This window comes from Phoca vitulina, unplaced genomic scaffold (genome assembly GCF_004348235.1).
Source record: "Phoca vitulina isolate PV1807 unplaced genomic scaffold, GSC_HSeal_1.0 scaffold24, whole genome shotgun sequence".
NCBI classification, from domain to species: Eukaryota; Metazoa; Chordata; class Mammalia; order Carnivora; family Phocidae; genus Phoca; species Phoca vitulina.
The window spans coordinates 11,212,080-11,238,062 of record NW_022589727.1 but is presented as its reverse complement, the minus strand read 5'-3'; the positions used below and the strand labels follow the sequence as shown (position 1 = coordinate 11,238,062).

At 41.5% G+C, this 25,983-nt stretch overlaps 1 protein-coding gene and 1 non-coding gene across 3 annotated transcripts in view; one reads left to right on the top strand and one right to left on the bottom strand.

Moving 5' to 3' along the window:
• Positions 1-6,206: 6,206 nt before the first annotated feature.
• On the bottom strand, positions 6,207-6,309 carry LOC116642877. Its single transcript, XR_004301409.1, has one exon. It is a non-coding gene; the product is annotated as a U6 spliceosomal RNA (small nuclear RNA).
• A 7,134-nt stretch (positions 6,310-13,443) lies between these two features.
• The window catches only part of RNF138 (ring finger protein 138), a 36,826-nt gene continuing 24,286 nt past the window's right edge, over positions 13,444-25,983 (top strand). The window contains exons 1-2 of one of the 2 annotated variants that reach the window (XM_032421323.1): positions 13,444-13,504; positions 13,834-14,031. In XM_032421323.1, the coding sequence (XP_032277214.1) occupies positions 13,922-14,031 (110 nt within the window). In that variant the 5' untranslated portion in view covers positions 13,444-13,504; positions 13,834-13,921. Of the gene's footprint in view, positions 13,505-13,819; positions 14,032-25,983 lie in introns of those variants that run through there. The other variant, XM_032421324.1, reaches the window with a different exon arrangement.

The window sequence follows — 25,983 nt, the reverse complement described above, 5'->3', positions numbered from 1 at the left end:
TCATAGGTAGAAGAGGACTGGATATTGGGATATAATAGTAATGCCAATCATGGAAGTAGAAAGCCAGGAAGAACTGGCAGAGACCAGGAGGTCCACAGGGAAAAGGTATTAAAAACACCTGTGGAGGGGCGCCTGGATGGTTCAGTTGGTAGAGCATGATCTCAGGGTCATGAGTTTGAGCCAGGAGAGACAAAAAGCCAAAAAAGACTAGCTTTTTAGAAACATAAACTCGTATTCATTTTGCCGTTGTAATTTTTTGCTTAATTTTACTAGAAGTTTAGGATCATTTTACCAAATGAAAGATCTTTCGGTTTCTCAAACATAAAACAATAACTTTGCCTTTTGAGTCACTTACTCCTTTTCATTAAAAGAAATGGCCAAGTGTGTTCTCAGTCCCTTACACATGTATTTTCTCAGTAACTTACTGTGTACTTCATCAGAACCACTTGGGTTACTTGTTACTACGTTTTTCTGGGCCCTCCCCAGATGTACAGAATTAGAATGTCTGAAATTCTGATGAATTCATCAAGTTATCAAAATATATTCAAATCTATCCATTTCTCACCATCTCTGTGATTACAGTTTTAATCAAAACCATCCTCATTGTTTGCTTGGATTCCTGCAGCAGACAGGCCTCCCTGTCTCCACTTACGACATTATGTTCCATTATCCATATAGCAGTCAGAGGGATCTTCAAAAGCATAAATCTGATTATGCCCCTTTCCCTCCTCACTGCTTAAAATGCTCCCAAGGCTTCCCCTTGTTACTAGAATAAAATCCAAATGCTTTCCCATTCTCTTCAAAAGACTTTCATGATCTGGCCCCTGCCTACCTCTCCAATTTCATATCACCCCACTCTTTCCCTTGATTCTTACATTTCGGCCACACTGGTCTCTAGATTTACTAAACACACCAAGGTTGTGGTGGTCCCTGTACCTTGGTACTTTCTGTTCCTTCTGTTTGAAAGCTCTTCCCCCATAGTTTGTTCTCTAAGTCATTCAACTCTCAAATCATGTCATCTTCTCATAATCTTTCCTCATAATTCGAGCCAAAGACTCTTCCCCATTTTGTTATTAGTCTATTGTAGTTTCTTCTTCTTCTTTTTTTTTTTTAAAGATTTTATTTATTTATTTGACAGAGAGAGACACAGCGAGAGAGGGAACACAAGCAGGGGGAGTGAGAGAGGGAGAAGCAGGCTTCCCGCCCAGCAGGGAGCCTGATACGGGCTCAATCCCAGGACCCTGGGATCATGACCTGAGCCGAAGGCAGACACTTAACAACTGAGCCACCCAGGCGCCCCTATTGTAGTTTCTTCTTAACTGTTATTAGAATTTACAATTAGCCTACATGTTTATTTTCATTTTTATTGAGTGTCTCTCCTCTCTAGAATATAAATTCTTTGAATGCTGGTATACACCACTAAGCTACCCAATATCTTAATGTACATTTTAAAACAACATCTAAAACAATGGCACATGGTAGCTACTTAGTGAATATTTCTGCTATCTTATCAATCATTATAGTTATTGACGATATAAAGATAGGTAAAAACATGTTTTTATTACATAAAGATCATAAGAATGATAAAAAAATTATTAAAACCCTAGTATTCTGCTGAAAGTCTTTATGTAACAAAGCAGAAGTATAAGTTAATTAGTAAGAATACCTCAATAGGTGAGTGTCTTTTAGTTCAGGCTGTTATAACAAAAAACCATAGACTGGGTCACTTACACAACAGACATTTATTTCTCACAGGTTCTGGAGGCTGGGAAGTTCAAGATCAAGGTATCAGAAGGTTCAGTTCTTGATAAGGCCCCGACTCCTGCCCTGTCGATGGCCACCTTTACATAGCAGAGACGAGCAAGCTCTGTTCTCTCCCTCCCTCCTTCTCTCCTTCTCTTTTATTTATTTGAGAGAAAGAGCATGAGCTGGGGGTGGGGTGGGGTGGCTAGAGGAAGAGGGAGAAGCAGACTCCCTGCTGAGCTCCACAGGCTTCCATCCCAGGACTCTGAGATTATGACGTGAGCCAAAGGCAGACTGAGCCACCCAGGTGCCCCTCCTTCTATTTTTTATTTATTTATTTATTTATTTATTTATTTATTTATCTATCTATCTATCTATCATCTATCTATCTATTTATTTATTTTTATGAGTATTAATCCCATCATGGGGAGATCCACCCTTCTGAAGTCATCTAAACCTATTTTCTTCTCAAAGTAGTTAACTCCAAACACTATCACAGTGGGAGTTAGGACTTTAACATGAATTCTGGGAGATAACATTCAGCTATAACAATAAATATGCAATGAATGTAAATATAACAATGAAGAAACATTGGAAAGTACACATATATAAAACATGCAAATATTACCAGTTATCAGAGATATTAACTTGAACACTTATAATGAAACCATTTTTCACTCTTAATACAATGTCTGGCATAGTGTGATCTCTCAAATATTTTTTGAATCAGTCTGTCAGCAAAATTTCTCAATTGATAGTTCTTCGCCCAAGAAAGATGTGGTGGAGCTGGTGCTCTGTGGTGGTGGTGGTGGTGAGATTTATACATTCCAAAGCAATTTGGTAGTGCTCTCTTACCTCTTGACACAATAATTCTACTTCTAGAAATATTTCCTGGCACTCTAATCCAAAATGGAACCTATATGCAGGATCATATTTATTGCATTGCCATTCACACTAACAAAAAAAGAGAGGGCATAAATTAGAGTCCAGTATTTTTTTAAAGACCTCTTTTTTTGTTATTATTATTATTATTATTTTAAGTAATCTCTATGTCCAACGTGAGGCTCGAACTCACAGCCCAAAGATCAAGAGTCACATGCTCCACTGACTGAGCCAGCCAGGCACCCCAAGTCCAGTAGTTTTTAAAATGTGGCCTTTTGATTGACACTGTCACTAAATATGTTAATACATCATTCAGCTTACTGTCAGGTCAGCCTGGGAAGAATTTTATATCTAAATTATCACATTTAGGGGCGCCTGGGTGGCTCAGTTGTGAAGCGTCTGCCCTCGGCTCAGGTCATGATCCCAGAGGTCCTGGGATCGAGCCCCGCACAGGGCTCCCTGCTCCGCGGGAAGCCTGCTTCTCCCTCTCCCATTCCCCCTGCTTGTGTTCCCTCTCTCGCTGTCTCTCTCTCTGTCAAATAAATAAAATCTTTAAAAAAAAAAAAATTATCACATTTAAACTCTGTCAACTATGGTTAGTTTTAATTTAGCTCCCAGAGAGTTAAGTTATTTCCAAGCTCTCTAAGAAATATTTTATTGTTCTAGTCCTCCTACCCCCAACACATGTTTGATGCCAAATGCTCATGAGACTAGAATTTCCTTGAGGGCAGGGGATGGCATTTCTTTTTACCCTCACAGAGCTTCACTATAAACTCAATCAATACATGTGTCTTAGTATCCTAGGGCTGTCATAATAAAATACTTTATACTGGGTGGCTTAAACAACAGAAATGTATTTTGTCAGAGTTCTGGAGGCTGGAAGGTCCAACATCAAGTTGCATCAGGGTTTGGTTTCTAGTGAGAGCTCCCTTCCTGGCTTGCAGATGGCCACCTTCTTGCTGTGCCCTCACATGGCAGAGACAGAGCACGAACACTCTTATAAGGGCACTAATCCCATCATGAGGGATCTGATATATGATATATATATATATATATGTAATTTAATATACCTTTAAGTGTATTTCACTTTGTCCCTTTGATATTTTTAATAATGTATGCAAAAAGGTCAAAATCTGGGGTGCCTGGTGGCTCAGATATTTAAGCGTCTGCCTTCGACTCAGGTCATGATCCCCAGGTCCTGGGATCGAGCCCCGCACTGGGCTCCCTGCTCAGCAGAGAGTCTACTTCTCCCTCTCCCTCTGACTTTCTCCCTCTGACCCTCCCCTCTGCTTGTACTCTCACACTCTCGCTCTCTCTCCCTCTCTCTCTCAAATGAATAAATAAAAAAATCTTTTTAAAAAAAGTCAAAATCTTATAAGTAAACTCATACTGTCCTTTGACAGTATTTCAAAAGCGTCTTCTCCAAATATTGTCTTGAAGCATGCTAGCTTGAAAACTAACTTAAAGAGAGAAATAATAACTTTCTAATTAAAAAATTGTAATCATCTAGTCCAACTCTTAGAAATAGAAAATAGAATGGTGGGGCACCTGGGTAGCTCAGTCGGTTAAGTGTCTGTCTTCAGCTCATGTCATGATCCCAAGGTCCTGGGAGCGAGTCCCACATCTGGCTCCTTGCTCAGCGGGGAGCCTGCTTCTCCCTCTGCCTGCCGCTCCCCCTGCTTGTGTTCTCTCTTTCTCTCTGTCAAATAAATAAATAAACTCTTTCAAAAAATTTTTTTAAAATAAAGAAAAAAGAAAATAGAATGGTGGTTGTTAGGGGCAAGAGGGAGGGGGAGTTGTTGGTCAATGGATATAGAGCTTCAGTTTTTATTTTTTAATTAACATATAATGTATTATTTGTTTCAGGGGTACAGGTCTGTGATTCATCTGTCTTACACAATTCATAGCATAGAGCTTCAGTTTTAAAAGATAAAAAAGTTCTAGAGAACCATTGCATAACAAGATGTATATGGTTAACACTAGTAAACTATGCACTTAAAAATGGTTAAAATGGTAAATTTTATATGTTTTTTTTATCACAACAAACAAACAAACAAATAAACAAAATTGGTGTGTGGGTAAACCAAATACCATGGTGTATATATAATCCTGTGCCACCCAGTTTCGAAAATTATAATTGTCAGTGAAATTTAGGAAAGAAGTATCATCTCACTGGTAAAGTTCTTGAGATTTCAAAAATAAAGTATTTAAATATAGAGACTGAACAACTCTCCTCCCTGTTGCTATTTTTTCCACCCACTGGTCTCTCTCCAGACTTGGGATAAAGGTTAAGGCACACAGTAGATATTTATTGTTTTGAGTCACCAATCTGGGTTCGTATCACTTAATTATAGGATTTTTGAAGGAACTCTTAAGACAAGAAGGCAGTTTTTGTTCTTATTGTTGGTGCTGTTGTTATTGTTGTTTTTCACACTACTATCTTAAGCTCAAATAATTTAGCATTTGGGGACCACTATGAGGGAAGTATGCCTGAGGCTAAAGTGAATCCAAGAAAAGCAGAGCCAAGAGGAAGTGAAAAACTAAATCCTGATGATATCTTTTGAGCGTCTGGCTTCAAACACACATCATCTTGGCTTTACCATCTTGGCTTTACCACTGGAATTATGTGAACTAGAGAATTCTATTTATTGCTTAAGCCATTTTAATACTTGGATTTCTATCACTTACAGTGCAAAGAAACTTGACTAATATGGATTCCTCGCAATACTTTTTCTTCATTCTTAAAATGCATTTCCCCCATTACCTAGTTCAAGTTGGATTCTGTAATATACAACCTCAGAGTCCCAAGTAATATAGACATCAATACCAGAAGTGGGATCATTGTTTTAGATCGTCAGAGAAAATGCAGAACTAGCTGAGCCGTGGCTCAGTGGGGGGTTGGGGCAGTACAGACTCCTGCATTGTAGGGTGAGAAAATAAGATTTTGTATGTAGATATAAAGCAATTGCCAACACTATATCCTTAAGTTTCTTGCTTAAGGCATATGGCTATGAAGGGTAAAGCTTTAGAAAACTTAGTAGCAAAAGGTCAATGGGTCAGTCTGCTAGTTATCAGTCTATTAATTCAAAGTTCCAAATTTATTCTTTTTGCTTGCTGTGTGAAAATAGATTTGGGCCCTTAAATGATTTTCCTTTGCCAGCTGGCATAATAATAGGTCTTTCCAACAGAGGGCACTAGAGAGAAATTGCAGGAAGAAAAGGGTTTTGTTTCCCAGTTCTGGTTTGCTTGCTTCCCATAGCACACAGGGCCAACCCCAGCTTCTGCAGTGCGCAATGGCCAGCAGCACCCACAGACTGCATCTTCCTCCAAAGTCCCCCTGGATGGTTTTGTAAGGGGGATGGAATGTCTCCATGAGACATGTCTCTGTGAACAGCTTTCCCTTGCATCCTAGAGGATACATTTCCAGCAAGTTCTACCAGCATGATACCACAGAGACTTCTCTGCCATCCGGTGAACCACAGCTGAGTCCTCTCCAGCAAGGTCTGGATGTCCATCCTACTGGTGGTGGGGCCCTTCTCTGGGTACTCTATTTCAACTCTCTTTTAATTTTTTTTTTTTTTTTTAATATGGAATGCTTCATGAATTAGTGTGTCATCCTTGTGCAGGGGCCATGCTAATCTTCTCTGTATGGTTCTAATTTTAGGACATGTACTGCTAAAGCAAGGATTCAAGCCTATATTCTTCACTGTCCTCTTTACTTCTTATACCAATCCCCTATTAGAGTGAAAAAAATTTTATATTAAAGTTTCTCTCGTCAAATTACTGTGTGATCTCTCTCCTGATTGTACCCAGACTGATAAATCAGATTATGCTGATTTTTCCTGAGGACCTTCAATAAGGTACAACAAAAAATTTGCATGCACCCATCAAGATTCTCCTGAATGTGAGCAGAAAAAAAGGGGAGTTGGGAACTAATAATGTTGAGGTCCAAATCAAGACAGACCGAAGTGCAGAGAGGTCGAGTTCTCTGACTCGCTTCACCTTCTCCGCATAAGACTGAAATGCTGACTGAGGAAGTGGGAGATCCTGTCAACTACAACGGGGAGGGATTAATGGAGAATGGGGGGTACCCTGATACATGGGGCCACACCCCAGTGCCTCATACTGGGTCCCCTCCTGACAAACAGTATGACACTGCCATTGCAAACTACACTGGCCTGGAATTCAGTTTGGGGGCAGGGTGCTATTCTAGAAGAGAAAGAAGAGTTCTTTGCCAGTCTAGACAGTTTCTTCACCCACACTGTCCTGAATAAAGTTTGTCAAACAAAGTGCACTGTGTATGTGTGGAGCCCAGAGTTGCTGCTAATGAACAGAAAATCTATGAGTATAGCCCAGCCTTGGCTCTTCCACTGAGCCGCCATGCTGACCTGATAAAGTTTTTGGTGTTTAATTTTAGTAAGTTGCCGTAAAATGAAACTGATAGGTGACTATGGTTTTATTCTAACCGTAGCACCAGCAAAAACCACACTATGTAACAGGCCTGTGATGCACTAAACTCAATGGCACAGAATGTCCTAATTCCTTAGATGGCCTCAGGCCATTTTTGCACCCCATACTGTTAACAAGTCAATTGCAAATGAAATACACCCTTCTCTTTCTCCAAACAGGTTGTCTATTCTCATGTCCTTTTAGGTGTCCCCTTGGTGATAGGAATGATTCCAGCAGGCAATATCAGAGAGCCACATTAGTTGACAATAGAATTCTCACCACTGTCAAGTCAACCAAATGATACCAACAAGTGGTTCTCTGCTTTGCTTCATTAACTCCGTCCAGCAGCAAATATCCTGTGATTTCTTCCCCTCTCTCCATGTTCTAAATGGAAGTTTTCATAGTAGCTGTAGTTACTCTGCATTGTGGTACGTAAGAGGTGGTGGATAGGGATTACATTTATGAAATAGTCTAAGGCTGTAGGATCATGAGATATTACAACTGGATCAGATTAAGACTCAACTAAAGAAATAAATAAATTACTTGGAGACACTGGACTGGAAAAATAGTGGTCTCATGACATCGCCTCTAGGAACATAGCTGGAAGCTACTTTGGATTGTGTCCTTCTGAAGAAGTAGTATATGTGTATGTATTAAGGAGGAATGGCTGGAATAATTGAACTTTATGTATAGAAGGAAAGGTGTATATTTCTGCTGGAGGGTTCTTCTATTTCTCTAAGAATTAGGCTTTGTTTGCTTTTTAAAACTGGTGTCAGGCTTTTGCCTCCACTGTTATGCTGGAACTAATCTTGTTATAGTTGCCTTTATCCAAGCTACGAGCCCAGAGGATGTCGATAAATGTGTGAAGTAAAGGAGGTGGGGGGGGGGGGGGGGGGAAGAAAAAAAAAAAAAGGGGGGGGGGGGAGGGGGGGGGAGAAAAGAAAGAGAGAGGTTTTAACCTTAAATTTACATATTTCTCTCAAAGATGAAAAAAACCCAGCAACATCAAAGAAAAGTTGAAATGTGAGTTAATTTATTGGACTCTATTGCCATTTCTGGTCTAATCTATGGCTCTGCTTCCTAGGACAGCATAGTTTAGTCCATGAAACAAGTTTAGCTGCATTCAAAATATGTTTCATTTTTGGTTTGGCTTCTCTACCGACTGGCTTTCTCCACTTGGGCAAAGGAATGGGGTGCTGTCCATCATGTTAATATACCTTCTAATGTAAGGCACTAATAGAGACTGACTAGAAGAGAGGGATCTCAATTTTACCAATTTAACAAATTTAAATTTAACAAATTTATTCAATTTACTCAATTTAACCAAAATGTAAAATAATTACCCTGGAGAGAGTATAACTGGCACAGGTTGGTACTATATCCCCTCCATTTTAATCAACTGTAGCATGGAAGCTGGATTCTACAGGATAAATAGGGCCACTAGGGCTGCGAATAGGAATATTAGTAACAATGACAGCTGTCCGTAGTATGTAAAATACTGCTGATAGGAAATTCAGTGTTATTAAATAGCATGAAAAATGCATATTCATAATGACATTTATGAAAGAGTTGAAATATAACCGTCCCAAACTGGGGTGGACTAAAAAAGGGTCAATTCCCTTATTTTTCCATACTTGATATTATTAATCTCACTTTGGAGTTTCTGTTTGTGTTAATTTGCAGAGTTACTAGGAGAGGATTTAAACTCACAATGACAAGTAACTCGGTCCCGTCCCCTCTCTCTGGGGAAGACGAACCACTTCCGCAGTGTTTCATCCTCCTTTGCCTTCCTATCTTCTCCTACAGTGTTGATTCTGTTCGGAAAATCCATCGGGGGCCCATCAGGAAAGAGAGCTCTCAGTAAGTAGTTCAAAAGAGGATGTTTAATATGGAAAACAATTACAAAGATGTCAGGAGGATGGAAAGACCATGTGTGAGAGCAAGGCAAACACAGAAGCCACTGAGAAAAGGCAGGGACTGCCCAGCAGGCTCCGGGACCCGAGAGGGAAGGGTGGTCTTCCAGAAGTTGAAAACCTGGAAGAAATGAAGCCACAGCCAGAAACAGAGAGAGAGGGAGAAATGCCTTGGCTGCTTCCTTCTAGTGTCTCACCAGTGTCTGCCATTGGCTGAGTACAGACAGAAGTCAGTTGGCAATGGAAAACGGGAAACCGTCTGTAAGGGTCAGCTTCAGCAATACACCTACCAGAGCACGTGACAGGTAGGGAAACAGATCTGATGGTCAACCAGCAAATGTTTGGCTCAGATTCTTTGAGCTACAAGTAATAAAAGGGCCAACTGAGAACGGTTTCAAGTAGAAAGGCTTAACAGGAGGTAGGACAGGTTCAAGGTTAATTAGATGATTAGTATGGCTCAACTACACTAAGGACCTGCCTTCCTTCCATCTTTCTGCTCCGCCATGGTCAGCATATTGGCTTATTCTTTGGTGTGTTCTTTTCACAGTTTCATGATGGTTGCAGAGTCCCAGGCAGCACACCTGGACAAGGAAATATTCAGATCTAGCATGGAAGTGTTTATTCCTATTTTTTGTTTTTTAAATCAGCGAAGAAAGGCACTTGCTGAAGCCCCTCAGAAGAATTCCCCTCATACATCCTTGGTCATAACTGAATCACATGCCCAGGCTTAAACTACTGACAAGAAGAAATGACCCATTCAAGTTGGTTCATCTCCATCATGGTATTTCCCCTTGAGCTGGGAATGTCCTCCTGAAGGACACAGCCAGGAAAAAAAGAGAAGATACCTGAACAAAAATCATGATTTGTGAGAGTGGGGGATGGGAACAGGGTTTATAAGTGTTTGTTGATGGGAACATTGTGCCCTGTATGGTTTCCCTTTCATATTTTTATTCACTTGACCTCCCTCCTACTCAGCCTGAGGCATCCCTCTGCCTGTGTGTGTGTTGGGGTGAGGTGGGGAAAAGAAGAAATTAGGATTAACTCATCAGGAATGTAAAGAATGTTGCTCATTTTTTTTTTTTTTTAAAGAACATTTCCAAAACAGACTTAAACAACTAAATTGTACGCCTTCAGCAAATAGGTTATTTATGTACATGGTCAGGACTAATGTTAAAAATATTTAACAACTGGAACCAAATGGGCACTGGCCACTCAGGCAGACTACTGCCCAATCAGAATGGGCAAGCTGAAAAGGACTAGCAGAGCTGCACTGGTGCAAACCAGCTGAATGTTGACACTGCACATGGTACCAATTAAAAAAGATCCCAAAGGGTAGACAGGGAAACACGAGCCTCCCTCCCATTCCATCCCCCAGCTTCCCAGTTCGCTTCTTCAAAGGCAAGCAACTACTTTTACCAGCAAAACAGACTTTTGACGTTCTGTAGTAAGACAAAGCCAGGCTTTGTGAAGAAAGAAATTAATTTTCTAAATTCATTTATCTCCTCTTTTAGTATGTTAATTACCTGGCCACGCGGACTTGGCTGAAGAGTTTTGCATAGTGTGGGGGGGGCGGCAATCGGCAGTAAGCAGCAAGGTAGAAAGTTCCATTCTTTCCAGTCCAAGGGTTTGTGGTTGGAAAAGAAAGGTGGAATAGGGGAAAGGTGTATTAGATAGGTTGAGGGGAGTGGTGAGGGTTGGGGAGCTGAGAGCACACTGCCTTATTGGTTGTGCAGAACCAAGCTAGGGGTCACCACTTTATGCAAATTCAGTGACACGGGATGTTTAGAAGGAATGACTCTCCCTCCCAGAGTAAGAGAGGAGAGGGCCCCAAGGGATGCCATGGACAGTAGCTGTGTTGAGAGCAGAGCAAGAGGGGTCTTCCATGTTGAGGATCAAGAAACTGAAAGAGCAGTAGAGATTCAGAGGGTTCTACAGTGTTGGTGAGGCTGAATCAACCAGGGAATGCCACAGGGCCTTGACCCAGCTGAGACAGGCAGGAGTAGTCTTTACCAGCAAGTACCAGCAGCAGAATGCCCAGCACACATTGCATCTCAGAGACGAGTCAAAATTAGCCTCCCTGCAGAACAGTCCAGCAAGAATTCAAAGAAGACCTTACAGATGTCAGGACTGAGATTCTCCAACAGTGTCTCAAGTTCATGTCAGCTACCCATTGTCCTCCCTCTTATCATTCCAGATGCCATTTTGAGGGGGGCAGACTGAGAGAGATGGAATATTAAAAGCTTAAGTGTTTTAACCAAAATATAAAATAATTAAATTATTGCAACAGAATAAATTTATCAAGTTGGTGTAATATGTAGTTTTCCCCCTATTATCCAAAGGCTGAGGATATTTTATTTACACAGTTGAAGGTATTTTGAGTAAATCTGTGACATTGCCATAAAAATATCACATAATTTTTCATATGAAATGCTGCCAAGACAGCAGATTGTGTCTTTTGGCCATTATGGTTTATTTGTCTACGCTTAACACTCAGAGGGTAACCACATTTTCCTTATACCCACATTTTTGATGGATTTCCACATACTAATAACTGTATGCTTACATGTACCCCCAAAATGACTTCTTAGAATATATGAGGAAGTAACGCAAACATGTTTGGATTAGGGCATGAGTAAAGCTGCCAGAGAAAGAGTGAAGCAAATAAAATTAAAGTCACAAAATTAATGTTCTGGTTAAGGATTGCCACTGTGTAAAGGGAAACACTCTATTCAACAGAAAATACACTTTACTTCCTAAAGTGGTCAAAATGAGTGAGATATGATTAGAAATCTACCATCAAAAAGGTGAAGTTTGAAATCCAAGAACCATTTTATAAATAAATTTGAAAAGTACCTGGACTACTGCTTTTTGGTGTGCCTCCTGTCAAGTGCTCTTTCTCCTCCCAGGAAATCTGAAGCTAAAATTAGCTTTCCTGCTCTGCCTCCACTAGTCTTTCTAGGGAGGAAAGGGAACAAAAGTACAAAATGTTGTAGTTTGGTAAACAGAATTAGCTGTTCATTGGACAAACAATTCAGTGAGTATTTTTCTAGGAATTGTCATTTTAAGATGCACTTTAAGACCCATTTCCTTCATCAGGTTTTCTCTAAACCCATACCAATCTAGTCATCCCACTTCCCATCCTCATTATAGTCACTGTTTATGAAAAACAATACTTTGGCAAATACCATTTTTTTGTCTTTTTATATTGTTAGACACCCAAGAATGTAAACTAGTTGAGAGCGAAGTTCATGACACCAGCATAACATCTAACAGTTCCCAAGACAACGTAGACAATGAATGACAGATTTGAACTAACTATTCAGTGGCTTCTGTTTATGATTCACTGACACTGCGGTGGAGAGCTTCAACGAAGCCTGGTAATGAAATCTTTTTTCTTGTCTGAAGCGAATTGAGGATGCTTTATGATGTTCCAGATTTTCCTTAGCTCCTTTCATGTGGTTGTGACCCCATCTTACAGATTTATCAATTGTGTGGATATATCTGGGAACCAAGGACCCATTTAAAAAAATATAAACATTTAAATTAGTGAATAACGTTGGTGAAATGCTTAGATCCATGCTTCTACCTCACTTTTCTTCAAAGCTATCAAAAACCAAACGTGTTGGTGGTAGAAGACTGCATCTGCAACTGTAACTCGTCAGACTGTGTTAAGGGCGAAAGTTCAAACCCTCTCAAGGGAGCTTATTTTTAATTTTTCCTCTCCAAAGGATCAAAATCCCATAACGGAAATTACTTGCTTCGTAACACATCTTGACATACATTCTGTCAAGGGCAAATAGTAAGGACCATACCTTTAACATTAGACAACGATATTTTTTGAGGAAAAATTCCTGAAAAACCCAATATATTTGATTGAAGCGGTGAGAAATGGAGTCCCGCCGGACGGAGACTGAGGGGGATGGGTACAGGTGGGCACCCAGCTGTTGATGTCACAACCTGCTGCGGGAGACACGCGCCGGTTGCTATGCAGGCCGCCCTCCCCACCCCGCCCTCTCCTCACTCTCTGTCCCCCTGTTCGTCGCCCTCTTGTGTTCGGTGACCCCCCGGGCTGCCTGCAGGCACCGCAATGCCACGGGAGAGCTGCTGAAGGGGGCGGTGGGATCCCGGTGCACCATGAGCCTCGGGCCCGGCCCCCTTTCGGGCCGATGAACACTGAGCACTCCGCTCACCATTCCCCTCCCGGCCTCCGCTACGAAGGCGGCAGCGGCCGGACAAGAAGCCCGGGGACAGCGCAGGGCCACTTCTCCACCAACCGCGCCTGGAAAGCAGCTCTCTCAGCGGCGCGGCTCCGGGACTCCTAAGTGAGCCGCTACGCAAGCGGAGTGGAGGGGCGGGGCGGGGCGGGGGCGGTGTGGGGCGGGGCAGGGAGCCGCCAAACTGGGTGGGTAGAGGCCGGCAGCGGGACGGCTGTGCGGCCGGGGGTGGGGGTGGGGGCAAAGGAGTCGGAGGCGGAGAAGACGGCCGGGGGCGGAACCGCGGCCGCCTCGTGGAGCCAGGTAAGGGAGCGGCCTCGCGCGGGAGGCCGCCGGCTGGGGACGGCTGGGCGGTCGCCTTCCTTCCCGGGCGGAGGGGCGGCCTCCCGCCTGCTCCGAGCCGGCGTGGAAGTGAAGGTGAAGCCACTGGCTGCTCTCTCCACCGCCGCTTCCCGCCTGGCACTGCCTTCCCGGCCTGCCCCAGCGGGAGGAGCAGCCCCAGGGGGCCGGCCCTAGCCCGGCGCGTGCGGCCCTAGCGACTCCGCGTTCGGCCCCGCCCCGCCCCGCCCCGCCCCCTTCCTGGCGCGAGCGGCTTCCTGACGCGATTCCCCTCCCCCTCCGGGTTCGCGAAGGGAGTCGGGCCCCGGGCTGCCACCGCCAGTTTGGCCGCTGTCGCCGCCACCGCTGCCGCCATCTCCTTGATTCCCCCCATCCCCCGCCATGGCCGAAGAGCTCTCCGCGGCCACGTCCTACACCGAAGATGATTTCTACTGCCCTGTCTGTCAGGAGGTGCTCAAAACGCCCGTGAGGACCGCGGCCTGTCAGCACGTGTGAGTAGACGCCTCCTCCCCCGCGCGGAGCCGGGTGGTCGTTTAGGCCCCGCATCCAGCCCCGGACCCTCAGCTGCGGCCTGGCGGGAGCAGAGCCCACCGCGACCTGCCCGAGCGCCCCTCGGCGCGGAGGGCGCGTTCCGGCCCGCCCTCCTCCCGAGCTCGGGGCCAGCTTCCTGGGCCGGCCCCTCTGCCCGAGCCCCCCGGCCCCCCGGCCCCCGGGTATCCCTCCCTTGCTTTCGCGCCCCCGGGGCAGTGGCCGGGCTCGTCCCGGTCGTGTCTTCAGGCCCGGGAGGAATTGCAGGGAACGTGGAGCCTTTTTGTTTCCTAGCAACCTGAGTGAAGGCTGGGGTGTCGAGTGTCAAAACCGGCCGAAGGTGCGGGCACCAGCCTGCTCCCCGCAACTACCTCCTCTCTCTGACCTGCCCTGCTTTAAAGTTTTCCCTTCTTTGAGAACCCTGGGCCCATTCTTTCCAGGTCCAAGAAGTCTTACCTAACTTACCTTTCAACCCTGCTTCACAAATCACCCTTGAATCTCTTTCCTTTAAAATTCGGTACATGTTGGAATGATCTAGAATGGGTTTTCTTCTCTCATGTTAGAACTGACAGGATTTCCGGGTATTGAAGTGATAGTTTCCCTTTGTTTTACCCTTCTTATTTCTTGGTTACTACGAAGGTGGAGATAGGAAAGGAAGATTGCTGTTTCATGGAATGAACTGAAGATAAGGCAGTAACTCCAGGGGTGAGGGAGAACACAAAGGGATTAGGTGAGGTGGCATGGTGCTGTTTGATTTGGCATATTTATAGGAAGAACTTCGATAATTTTACAGACGGCTAGAGTGTCAGTAGGGGTTGGCAGGAGCCCTTCTTGTAAAGATACATAGCACATCTGACAAACCTGGCTGCTGATCAGAGTCCTTGGGGAACTTTTTAAGTAAACATCCCAATACCCAGGCTCCATTCCAGATTTACAAAAGAATTTCTGGCAGGTGAAGCTTGGAAATCTTTATTTGAAAAAATACACTCAGATTTGAAAGTTTTGTGTGCTTGCAAATAGCTGAAAAGAGTAGAACAAGTTTATAAATATATTTCTCCTTCGACTTTTTTTTTTTGGAGAGATAGGTTCTGTAATTTTGTAAAGAATGGATTGAATTTGGGGTTCTTCAGATATTTTATTATTGTTTGATACTCATTTTTCTCACTCTTATCCTCAATCTTTTTTTTTTTTAAGATTTTATTTATTTATTTGAGAGAGAGAGAATGAGAGACAGAGAGCATGAGAGGGAGGAGAGTCAGAGGGAGAAGCAGACTTCCCGCCGAGCAGGGAGCCTGATGTGGGACTCGATCCCGGGACTCCAGGATCATGACCTGAGCCAAAGGCAGTCGCTTAACCAACTGAGCCACCCAGGCGCCCCTCTTATCCTCAATCTTGACTGCACTATTTACCTTACTCCTATTCTGCAGTTGTTGTGTGAGCTAGGAGTATGTGACTTCATTATAGGAGTTGTGCCAGTTATGTTTTGCTATGTTATGGGAGGTGAATGACAGTCTGAAATTGCTTTGTTATTTGATTCAACAAATGCAGGTTATTAAGAGAAGTATTTTGAGATGTTCAGTGCACAGTATATAACTTTTTGGCCTTTAATCTGTCAGTATTCATTATTGTAACTTGATGCCTTTCCTGTGCTTGTGCTGGCAGTGGGTGGACAAAAAGGAGGGTAGGAGGTCAGAGTGAGAGGAAGTAGGTGTTTCTGGACAGAATCGTTTCAGTTACTCTTTGGGTCATTGACCTCATAGAACTCATTGTAATCTTCAGCTCTCCTTAAAATTCCATGCAGTTTGCTCTAGTTTACTTCCCTTGTGGGACATTTTAAATCAGACTAATGTGGCTTGACATCAACGGTATGGAAAAGAGAGTGGACATGATTGTTGAGGACCTTTTTCTAATCATCTCTTTGGACTTGGATGTGGTTAGACTAGATATGGAAATGTAGAGTAGATTTTGTTGATACTGCTTTATCACCCTCCTCCATCCCCTCCTTTATCAACCCATCTCTGACCCCCCTCCCCCGCCAAACACACATAGTCGCTCTGAGGTTCAATGAATTAAAGAAGGCAGAGGGGAGAAAAGTTTTATTTGGAAGGGATGGTAATGGTAGAACAGTGTCTTGATTGACTGGAAGGAGTTTGGTGGGGAAATACAATTATTTAAAGTAATAAAATTTACTATGTCATTTGCTCTTCCTTTTTCACAGAGGACCAACCTGTGCCTTTAAAAATATTTATGTTTAGCTACAAAAGCAGTTTTTGATTCACAGATAGTAAGAAATGAGGTGATAAGGGCTTTGGGTCACTATGGATCTGTTAGAAAATGAAAATTTTTCATTGCCATTTCAACGACAGCAGAGGATTTGCCCACTGACTATTCTAATGATAAGGAACAAGTTCATTATCATTAGAATAAGTTCACCATTTTATAAATTTCTGTATAATCCCCATTTATTCCTTCAAACAGCAATTGTTGAATGTTTTCTGTATGTTAGGTACAAAGCATACGAAGTGCTGTTTCCCTGGGGACTGTTAATAGTCTAATGGAGAAGACCTAAGCATGAATGTGACTGATAATGGAAGTGATTTAGGAGGAAAATTTTTTGTGAGCATTGAGAGCAGCTGTCTAAATCAGCCTATGACTAAAGGGGAGATTTCCTGGATGTAGTAATACTTTAGGTCAGAATTGGTTATTCAGGGTTTGTTGGGGAATACCCTGATTGGGTTTACAGCATATGCAGACACAAGGAGGGGTTACAGAGGATGACTGTTTCCAGGCTGAAGCCGAAGGATGAGTGTAGTAGAGATAGAGTTTAGAGTATTGGCAGGAACTTTCCGTGTAAGCCAATTTGAGCTTTTTCCTGAAAGCCATAGAGACCTATTCAATAATTTTTGGCAGAGGAGCAGCATGATCACGTTTCAATTTTAGAAAGTTTACTTTAGTAGCAGGACCCAGCCTGGTGTAGTGGTGAGACTAGTGAAGAGATGATTCATTGCTGTGTCAAAGAGAGAATGGTTAGAACCTGAATTAAGGTAATGATAGTGGGAATGGAGAGGAGAGATTCCTGGCATTTTGAGGAAATCAATGTAAGATTTGATGATGCCCAGTAGATAAGTGTATGTATGTGGATCTGGAATACATGGAACTAAAGCTGTGAATATGGATGTAGCCACTGAGGGAGGTCTGTAAGTTGCAAGATAGCAGAGGGCCTAGATAGGACAAGTGCTGGAGAATGCATATTTAAATCTGGAGTGGAGAAAAGTGCAGTCTCAGAAGGAATGGACAGGATAGGAAGAAATCTAGCATAGAGTGTGATGGTATGGAAACTGAGAAGAATTTTAAGGAAGGAGTGTTAGTTACCTTAGAATGATCAGATGTAGTATTTTAAAAAGCAAGTAAAGATGAATTAAGAATATTAAAGTTGAGGGGTACCTGGATGGCTCAGTGGGTTAAGCGTCTGCCTTCAGCTCTGGTCATGATTTCAGGGTCCTGGGATTGAGCCCCATGTCTGGCTCCCTGCTCAGCGGGGAGCCTGCTTCTCCCTCACCCTTTGCCCCTCTCCCCTGCTCATGTTCTCTCTCTCTTTCTATTAAGTAAATAAAATCTTCTAAAAAAAGGAATATTAAAGTGGAGCAGGTATTCAAAGTAAGGTTTCAGAAGAGGGTACAAACTGGCATAGTCGTAAGGTATTTCTTTCGGTGTTTTCATTGGTAATCTTCAAAGGCTCTTTGAACCAAACCTCTCCTCTTTCCTGTTTTGAGTGGTTAAGGGAATAACTTTTGTACATGGTTAAAAGTAAGCTCCATCACAATGAAAATTACATGTAATAAGTTGATGCCTTGCCAAACTCTTAAAGATGGAATCTTTTTTTTTTTTTTTAAGAATTTATTTACTTGAGAGAGAGTGAGAGAGTGAAGAGAGCAAGGGGCAGGAGGAAGGGCAGAGGGAGAGGGACAAGCAGGCTTCCCGCTGGGCAGGGAGCTCAATTCTAAGACCCTGGGATCATGACCTCAGCTGAAGGCAGATGCTTAAACAGCTAAGCCACCCACGTGCCCCTTAAGGATGGAATCTAATCTGTTTTGGGGCATCTCTGTAAGGAGGCATCTTTAAAAATGAGCTAATATAAATCAGCTTTCACTTCTTATTAGGCATGTGCTTGTATGATTATCGACTTGCTTTGGGTTGTCCAGTTCTTACATTTTCAGTTTATATTTCTTATCATTTTATTTTATTTATTTTAAAGATTTTATTTATTTGAGAGAGAGAGAGAGAGAGAGAGCATGCGCACTCGCGTGAACTAGGGAGTGTGGGGGTGGGGAGGGGCAGAGGCAGAGGGAGAGGGAGAAGCAGGCTCCCTGCTGAGCAGGGACCCTGGTGGGGGGCTTGGTCCCAGCCAGGACCCTGGGATCATGACCTGAGCCAAAGGCAACTGAGCCACCAGGCACCCCACATTTCTTACCTTTTTAACAACTTTATTGATACCTTGTTGTTTGAGCAGTTGTGCTCTAAATAAATAATTTTAAAATTTCTTCCTTCCTACAGACTTGTTATATTCTTAAAGCCAGACATATAGGTTCTTGCTGATTTAATAAATGCTGCTCCAGGGCGCCTGGGTGGTTCAGTTGGTTAAGCGACTGCCTTCGGCTCAGGTCATGATCCTGGAGTCCCAGGATCGAGTCCCGCATCGGGCTCCCTGCTCAGCAGGGAGTCTGCTTCGCCCTCTGACCCTCCCCCCTCTCATGTGCTCTCTCTCTCTCTCTCATTCTCTCTCTCAAATAAATAAATAAAATCTTTAAAAAAAAAAAAAATAAATAAATGCTGCTCCAGACTGTCTTTTTTCTTAAGGGTTTTAAGACTTTATCCAGATTCTCTTGACACATATTTATAAAATGACATAATTAGAAAACAATTATGCTATTTACTTACATAACAGAAGGATGACTTAGTTTTAAGTCTAACTTAAAATCTCTGATTTTTTTTTTCTCTTAAGTTTGTTGTTTTGGGGAATGATTTTGACTATAGACTAGAAAGGTAAAAGGTGCTAGATTTTTAGGTGAGAAGTGTATATATATATACATGTATATGTAGGCGTGTGTGACACACATGGAATATTATTCAGCCATAAAAAAGGATGAGGTCTTGCCATTTGTGACAACATGGATGGACCTAGAGGTATTATGCTAAGTGAAATAAGTCAGACAGCGAAAGACAAATACCATATGACTTCATTTACATGTGGAATCTAAAAAACAAAACAAATGAACATATAAACAGAAATAGACCCATAAATACAGAGAACAAATTCATGGTTGCCATTGGGGGATGGCCTATATAAGTGTAGGGGGGATTAAGAGGTACAACTTTTAGTTACAAAATAAGTCCTGGGGATGAAAAGTACAACATAGGGAATATAGTCAATAATATTGTAATAATATTGTGTGGGGACAGATGGTGACTACATTTATTGTGGTAGGCATTGAGTAATGAATCTAATCACTGTGTTGTACACCTAAAACTAATATAACATTTTATGTCAACTATTCTTTAGTAGTATAAGAAACCAAAAAACCCATTTTCAAGAATACCAAAAACTTACTTTGATAGTTGCAACTTTCTTTCTTTCCAAAATTAAAATAGTTTTATTTTTCTATTTATAAAAGTGACATAATGCAGGGTGCAAAAAGATGTAAGGAATGAAGTGAAACAGTCACAGCACCCTAATTCTTTCTAAAGGTTGGCTGGCTGATTGATGGGTTTGACTGATTTATGTGTCTTTATCTTTCTGTCATCTATCTATTAATATTTGATTGACTAGGTGGGATGATATTACATGTGCTGTAAGAGAGAACCCCAAGCAGGCTCCGTGCTTAGTGTGAGCCCAGTGGGGCTCAGTCTCACAACCCTGAGATCATGACCTGAGCGGAAATCAGGAGTTGGACACTTAACTGACTGAGCCACCTAGGCTCCTATAACCTTTTTCTTTTGATAGTCTCTTTGGGACATTTGTCCTTATAAATTTTAACTATTAAAAAAATGCTGGATTTTTAATTAATTAATACTAAAATTAGGAGCATTTTGGATGGGAAAGTTTTTCTCTTCCAATGTCTGTTGATCAGCCTTTTGTTAGGAGAATGGGTAAGAACAGAAATTCATCTGGCATCTGCTAGTTTAAAATTGAAGGAAACTCGGGGCGCCTGGGTGGCTCAGTGTTAAGCGTCTGCCTTCAGCTCAGGTCATGATCCCAGGGTCCTGGGATCGAGCCCCGCATCGGGCTCCCTGCTCGGCAGGAAGCCTGCTTCTCCCTCTCCCACTCCCCCTGCTTGTGCTCTCTCTCTCGCTGTGTCTCTCTCTGTCAAATAAATAAATAAAATCTTTAAAAAAAAAAAATAAAATTGAAGGAAACTTAAAAATAACCTTTTAAGTTGTTTCTGGGTAATGTACTATCCGAAAGATGCAAGCTCCTTTGATACATCAAAATAGTTTTAGTAATTTTGATTTGCATCTTTTTCCCTCCCCTTCTACTTTGTTTTGAAATAGGTTCTATTTAGCAAATTCAAGTAGTCTAGCCAAAGGGAGATGAGAAATACGCAAGTTTTATATCTGGGGAAATTTGGTGCTTGGTGGTACAGAGGAAGGAATTGTAGAATTGGAGATAAAAGACCTGAATAATTTTCCTTTGCACTTTTCACATTTTATAATCATAACATTTATGGAATCAGATGATTTGACTAATGTCCTTCTCACTGTAAGCTCTATAAAGGCAGCAACCTACGTCTCTTTTTTACCTACTGGAGTCTACTATACACGTTTAGTATTGAGTAAAGGAACGAATGAGTTTGTCTTGGGAGGCCATAGCTTATTAGCTGTATTACTTTCTCAAGTCATTTAACTTCTTTTCAGCCTGTTTTCTTGTCCAAAAGATGGGTAGAAACAACATACTTCACAGGATTGTTGCAAGGACCAAATTAGGTAATGTTGGTGAATAATAATCATCTTGTTATTTGTTTTACAGTTTTCAAAAGCTCTACAAGTGTAAAATTACTGTAAGTTTGATAACTATAGCATCTAACACAAAAAGCTAGATTATAATCATAAATGGAAAGGAATCTATTTCAAGTTTTTTGGTCCAGATATTTAATACCAAAGGAATTATTATGAATGGAGAATATTGTAATTCACAACTTTAAAGGTACAACAGGAAATAATGTCTCCCATAATCACTGTTACCTTACATATCCTTCCAGAGATGTATATATAAACAAGGTTATAAATATTTTTTGTTTTTCTCAGAAAGAACAGCATTCTATTCTTTTGTACCATGCTATTTTCATGTTATTTTGGAGATCATTCTGTATCAGTACAGATATACATATTTTGGTTGTAGTTTTCTTCATTTATTCAACCAACATTGAGTGGCCATTATGAGCTAGTAGTATTGTAGATGCTAGGGCTGTTAATATTCAACAAACCAGATAAAAATCCCTGACTTTATGGAACATATTTAGTGTTCTAGTATTACATTGATGTATCTTTTTTTTTGAAGATTTTATTTATTTATTTGTCGAGAGAGGGAGAGAGGGTATAAGCAAGGGGAGCGGCAGGTAAAGGGAGAAGCAGGCTCCCTGCTGAGCAAGAAGCCCAATGTGGGACTTGATCCCAGGACCCTGGGATCATGACCTGAGCCGAAGGCAGACACGCTTAACCGACTGAGCCACACAGGCGTCCCGATGTATCGTGTTTTTTTTTTTTTTTAATATTTTATTTATTTATTTGTCAGAGAGAGAGAACACGAGAAGGGAGGGGCACAGGGAGAAGCAGGCTCCGCACTGAGCAAAGAGCCTGATGTGGGACTTGATCCCAGGACCCTGGGATCATGGCCTGAGCCGAAGGCACATGCTTAACCGACTGAGCCACCCAGGTATCCCTGTTTGATGTGTCATTATTTATTTATCCAATTTCATATTGATGAACATTTAGGTTGTTTCTAATCTTTTGCTGTTACAAATAATGCTGCAGTGATTAAACTTGTATAAATACCATTTCACATGTGAGAGTTTTTCCTGTAAGATAAATTCTCACAAGTGAAATTGCTGGGTCAAAGGGTAAATACAAGGGAATTTGTCAGCTCTGTCACACAAGGATGATTGCAGCTCTAGGGGAGTGTTTAGTACATGGGAGTTGCCTATGGTTTTGATTTGAAAACTGGATTCTGTCATTGAGTTAAGTGATTTAACAGTTTTGGGATTAAGGTAAGTTCACATTCATTGCTTTAACAAATATTAATGAATGCCTCCTAAGTGCTCAGCTGGCTTATAGTGCTGGGCATACAGTGGTGTGAACAGATAGATATGATACCTGCCCTTGAAGCTGTCGTTGGTAAGACGTATTTTAATTCAAATAAACACTTGGATAAACTTGTAATTACAAACTCACAAGTTCTGGGAGGAAGAGAGAGAGAGAGAGAGAGAGAGAATAAGAAGGAGACCAGATCTAGGGTGGTTGATGGGTGGATGGGGAGGTAATCAAAGACCCTTTCTGAGATCTAAGTGATGTGTAGGTGTTAATTTGTGGAGGGCTATGTTTGTGTGTAGAATATTCTGGGGAGAGGGAACATTCTAGGCAAAGACCCTGAAGTAGAGGGAACACACAGGGCCTTGTATTTTAATGAAGAAATATCTTTTAGCCTTCAGCCTCTTACAGGTTTCTAAACTTTTCTTTTTTTAAGCCTTAGTTTCCTCAATGTAAAAAAAAAAAAAAAAGACCACTTAAAATATTTACAGTTTATTTTTAAAGAACTCAAGATAATGAATATAAAGTATCTGGAACTCTGCCTATCACATTTTAAGTACTCACTAAATAGTTACTGTTATTTGTATAAATGTTAGAATCTTTGCCACAAAATTGGGGTAACTTGCAAAATGCCATTAGTACTATAAAAGTATATCTGTATTCCAACATCTTTGCCAACTTTTTTTTTTTTTTTTAGCATTTTATGCTAATTTAATAAGGTTTAAAATGGGGGCGCTTGGGTAGCTCAGTCGGTTAAGCGTCTGCTTTCAGCTCAGGTCATGAACTCAGGCTCCTGGGATTGAACCGCTTGTGGGGCTCCCTGCTCAGTGGGGAATCAGCTTTTCCCTCTCCCTTTGCCCCTTCCCCCCGCTCCTGGGAGCTCTCTCTCCCAAATAAATAAAATCTTAAAAAAAAAAAGTTCAAAATGGTGTCTATTTTTTTAAAAGATTTTATTGAGAGAGAGGGAGAGGGCATGCACAAGCAGGGGGAAGAGGGAGGGGGAGAAGCAGACTCCCCGCTGAGCAGGGAGCCTGATAGGGGACTCTATCCCAGGACCCTGGGATCATGACCTGAGCTGATGGCAGATACTTAACCGAATGAGCTACCCAGGCGCCCCTCAAAATGGTTTCTAGAGGTCACTTTAAAATCTAGTTTTTTAGTTGCTAGCAAGGCTGTATGCATTTTTCCATATTAAATTTATATTTTTACTATTAACAGAGTGCTCTAAGTATATTGTGATCATTTCTATGGCTATATTTTAGTGATTATTGTATATTTATTAAACTTTAAATTGTTTTTCTATTTAGTGCTTTCCTTTTGTGTATTATTACATCTTATACATTCAGATTTAAGATATTTGATTCTCTTTATCTAAGGTTATGATGATATTCAATTTTATTTGTTGAATCTCTTAAAAATTTTTTCCAACTTTTGGACCCACTTGGAATCTACTGAAATATTTAGTGTGTGCTTTTGAATCTTAATTTGCCATTCTTATTCATTTCACTTCAGTATTTCTTCAAGGGCATTCTTTTTCCATTGTTTTTTTTTTTTTTTTAAAGATTTTATTTATTTATTTGAGATAGAGAAACACAGTGAGAGAGGGAACACAAGCAGGGGGAGTGGGAGAGGGAGAAGCAGGCTTCCCGCCGAGCAGGGAGCCCGATGCGGGGCTCGATCCCAGGACCCTGGGATCATGACCTGAGCCGAAGGCAGACGCTTAACGACTGAGCCACCCAAGCGCCCTTCCATTGTTTTAAAAACCTTTTTAGTATATTTGAATTCTTTTTTAAACTTTTTGTTTATTAAGCTTTTATTTAAATTCCAGTTAGGCAACAAACAGTGTAATATTAGTTTCAGGTGTACGCTATAGTGATTCAACACTTCCATACAACATCCGTTGCTCATCACAAGTGCACGCCTTAATACTCATCACCTGTTTAACCCATCCCTCCTCTAACCTCCCCTTTAGTAACCATTAGTTGTTCTCTATAGTTAAGAGTCTACTTCTTGGTTTTCCCCTCTCTCTTCTTTTCCCCATGCTCATTTGTTTCTTAAATTCCACATATGAGTGAAATCATGTGGTATTTGTTTTTAGTATATAAAGGCTAATGGTGTTGAACATCTTTTTGTGTGCTTATTTATCATCTGTAGAGTCTTAATGTAAAATCTTGTCTCTTCATGTCTTTTGCCTGTGGTTTAATTAGATTGCCTTTTTATTTTTTTTAAGATTTTATTTATTTATATATATATAGAGAGAGAGAGAGAGAGCATGTGCACAAGCAGAGGGAGCAGCAGGCAGAGGGAGAAGCAGACTCCCCACTGAGCAGGGAGCCGGACGTGGGACTGGATCCCAGGACCCAAGCCGAAGGCAGATGCTTAACCGACTGAGCCACCTAGGCGTCCCATAGATTGCTTTAAAAAAAAAAAAAAAAGATTTATTTATTTATTTATTTATTTATTTATTTATTTATTTGAGAGAACGAGTGAGAGTGAGTGGGAGGAGGGGCAAAAGGAGAGGGAGAGAGAGAATCTCTAGCAGACTCACTGCTGAGCATGGAACCCATCGCATGGGGGTTGATCTCAGGACCTGGAGATCACAACCTGAGCCAAAATCAAGAGTGGGAAGCTCAACCACCTGAGCCACTCAGGCACCCCTAGGTTGTTTGCTTTTTCACTGTTGAGCTTTGAGACTTCTTTATGTATTCTAGATACTATACTTTTGTTAGATAAGTGATTTACAAATGTTTCCTTCCAGTCTATAGTTTGTCTTTTTATCTTTTTAGTAGAGTCTTTTGCTTAGCAAATGTTCTTAATTTTTATGAAGTCCACTTTATCAATTTTTTCTATTTAGGATGTGCTTCTAACATTAAATCTAACTCTGTGTGGCTCTGGTTTGTGAATATTTTCTATTTTTTTCCTAAAAGTTTTGTAGTTTAATGTTTTACATTTAACTCTGTGTGTTAGTTTCCTAGGGCTGCTGTAACAAATTACCACATCCTTGGTGGCTTCTAAAACAGAAATTTCTTTTCTTTCTTTTTCTTTTTTTTTTAAGTTTTTATTTATTTATTTATTTGCCAGAGAGGGAGAGTACAAGCAGGGGGATTGGCAGGCAGAGGGAGAAGCAGGCTCCCCGCTGAGTGAGGAGCCTGATGTGGGACTTGATCGCAGGTCCCTGGGATCATGACCTGAGCCGAAGGCAGAAGCTTAACCGACTGAGCCACCCAGGCGTCCCCAGAAATTTATTTTCTCATAGTTCTGGAGGGTAGAAGTCTGAAACTAATTTCATTGAGCCCAAGTCAGGGTGTGGCAAAGGTGTCCTGAGGTTCTGGAGGCCACACCATTCTAATCTCTCCTTTCATCTGAACATGGCCTTCTCCCGTATGTCTGTGTCAAACCTCCCTTTGCCTCTCTTACAAAGACACTTGTGATGGCATTTAGGACCCATCTGGATAATCCCAGCTAGTTTCCCCATCCCCAAATCCTTAACTTTAATCAGAGCTGTTGTAATATAAGGTAATATTCACTTGTTCTGGGCATTAGAAAGTGAATTATATCTTTGTATGGCAATTTCCCAGTTTACTACAGTCTGACCTGTTGCAAGTTAATTTTTG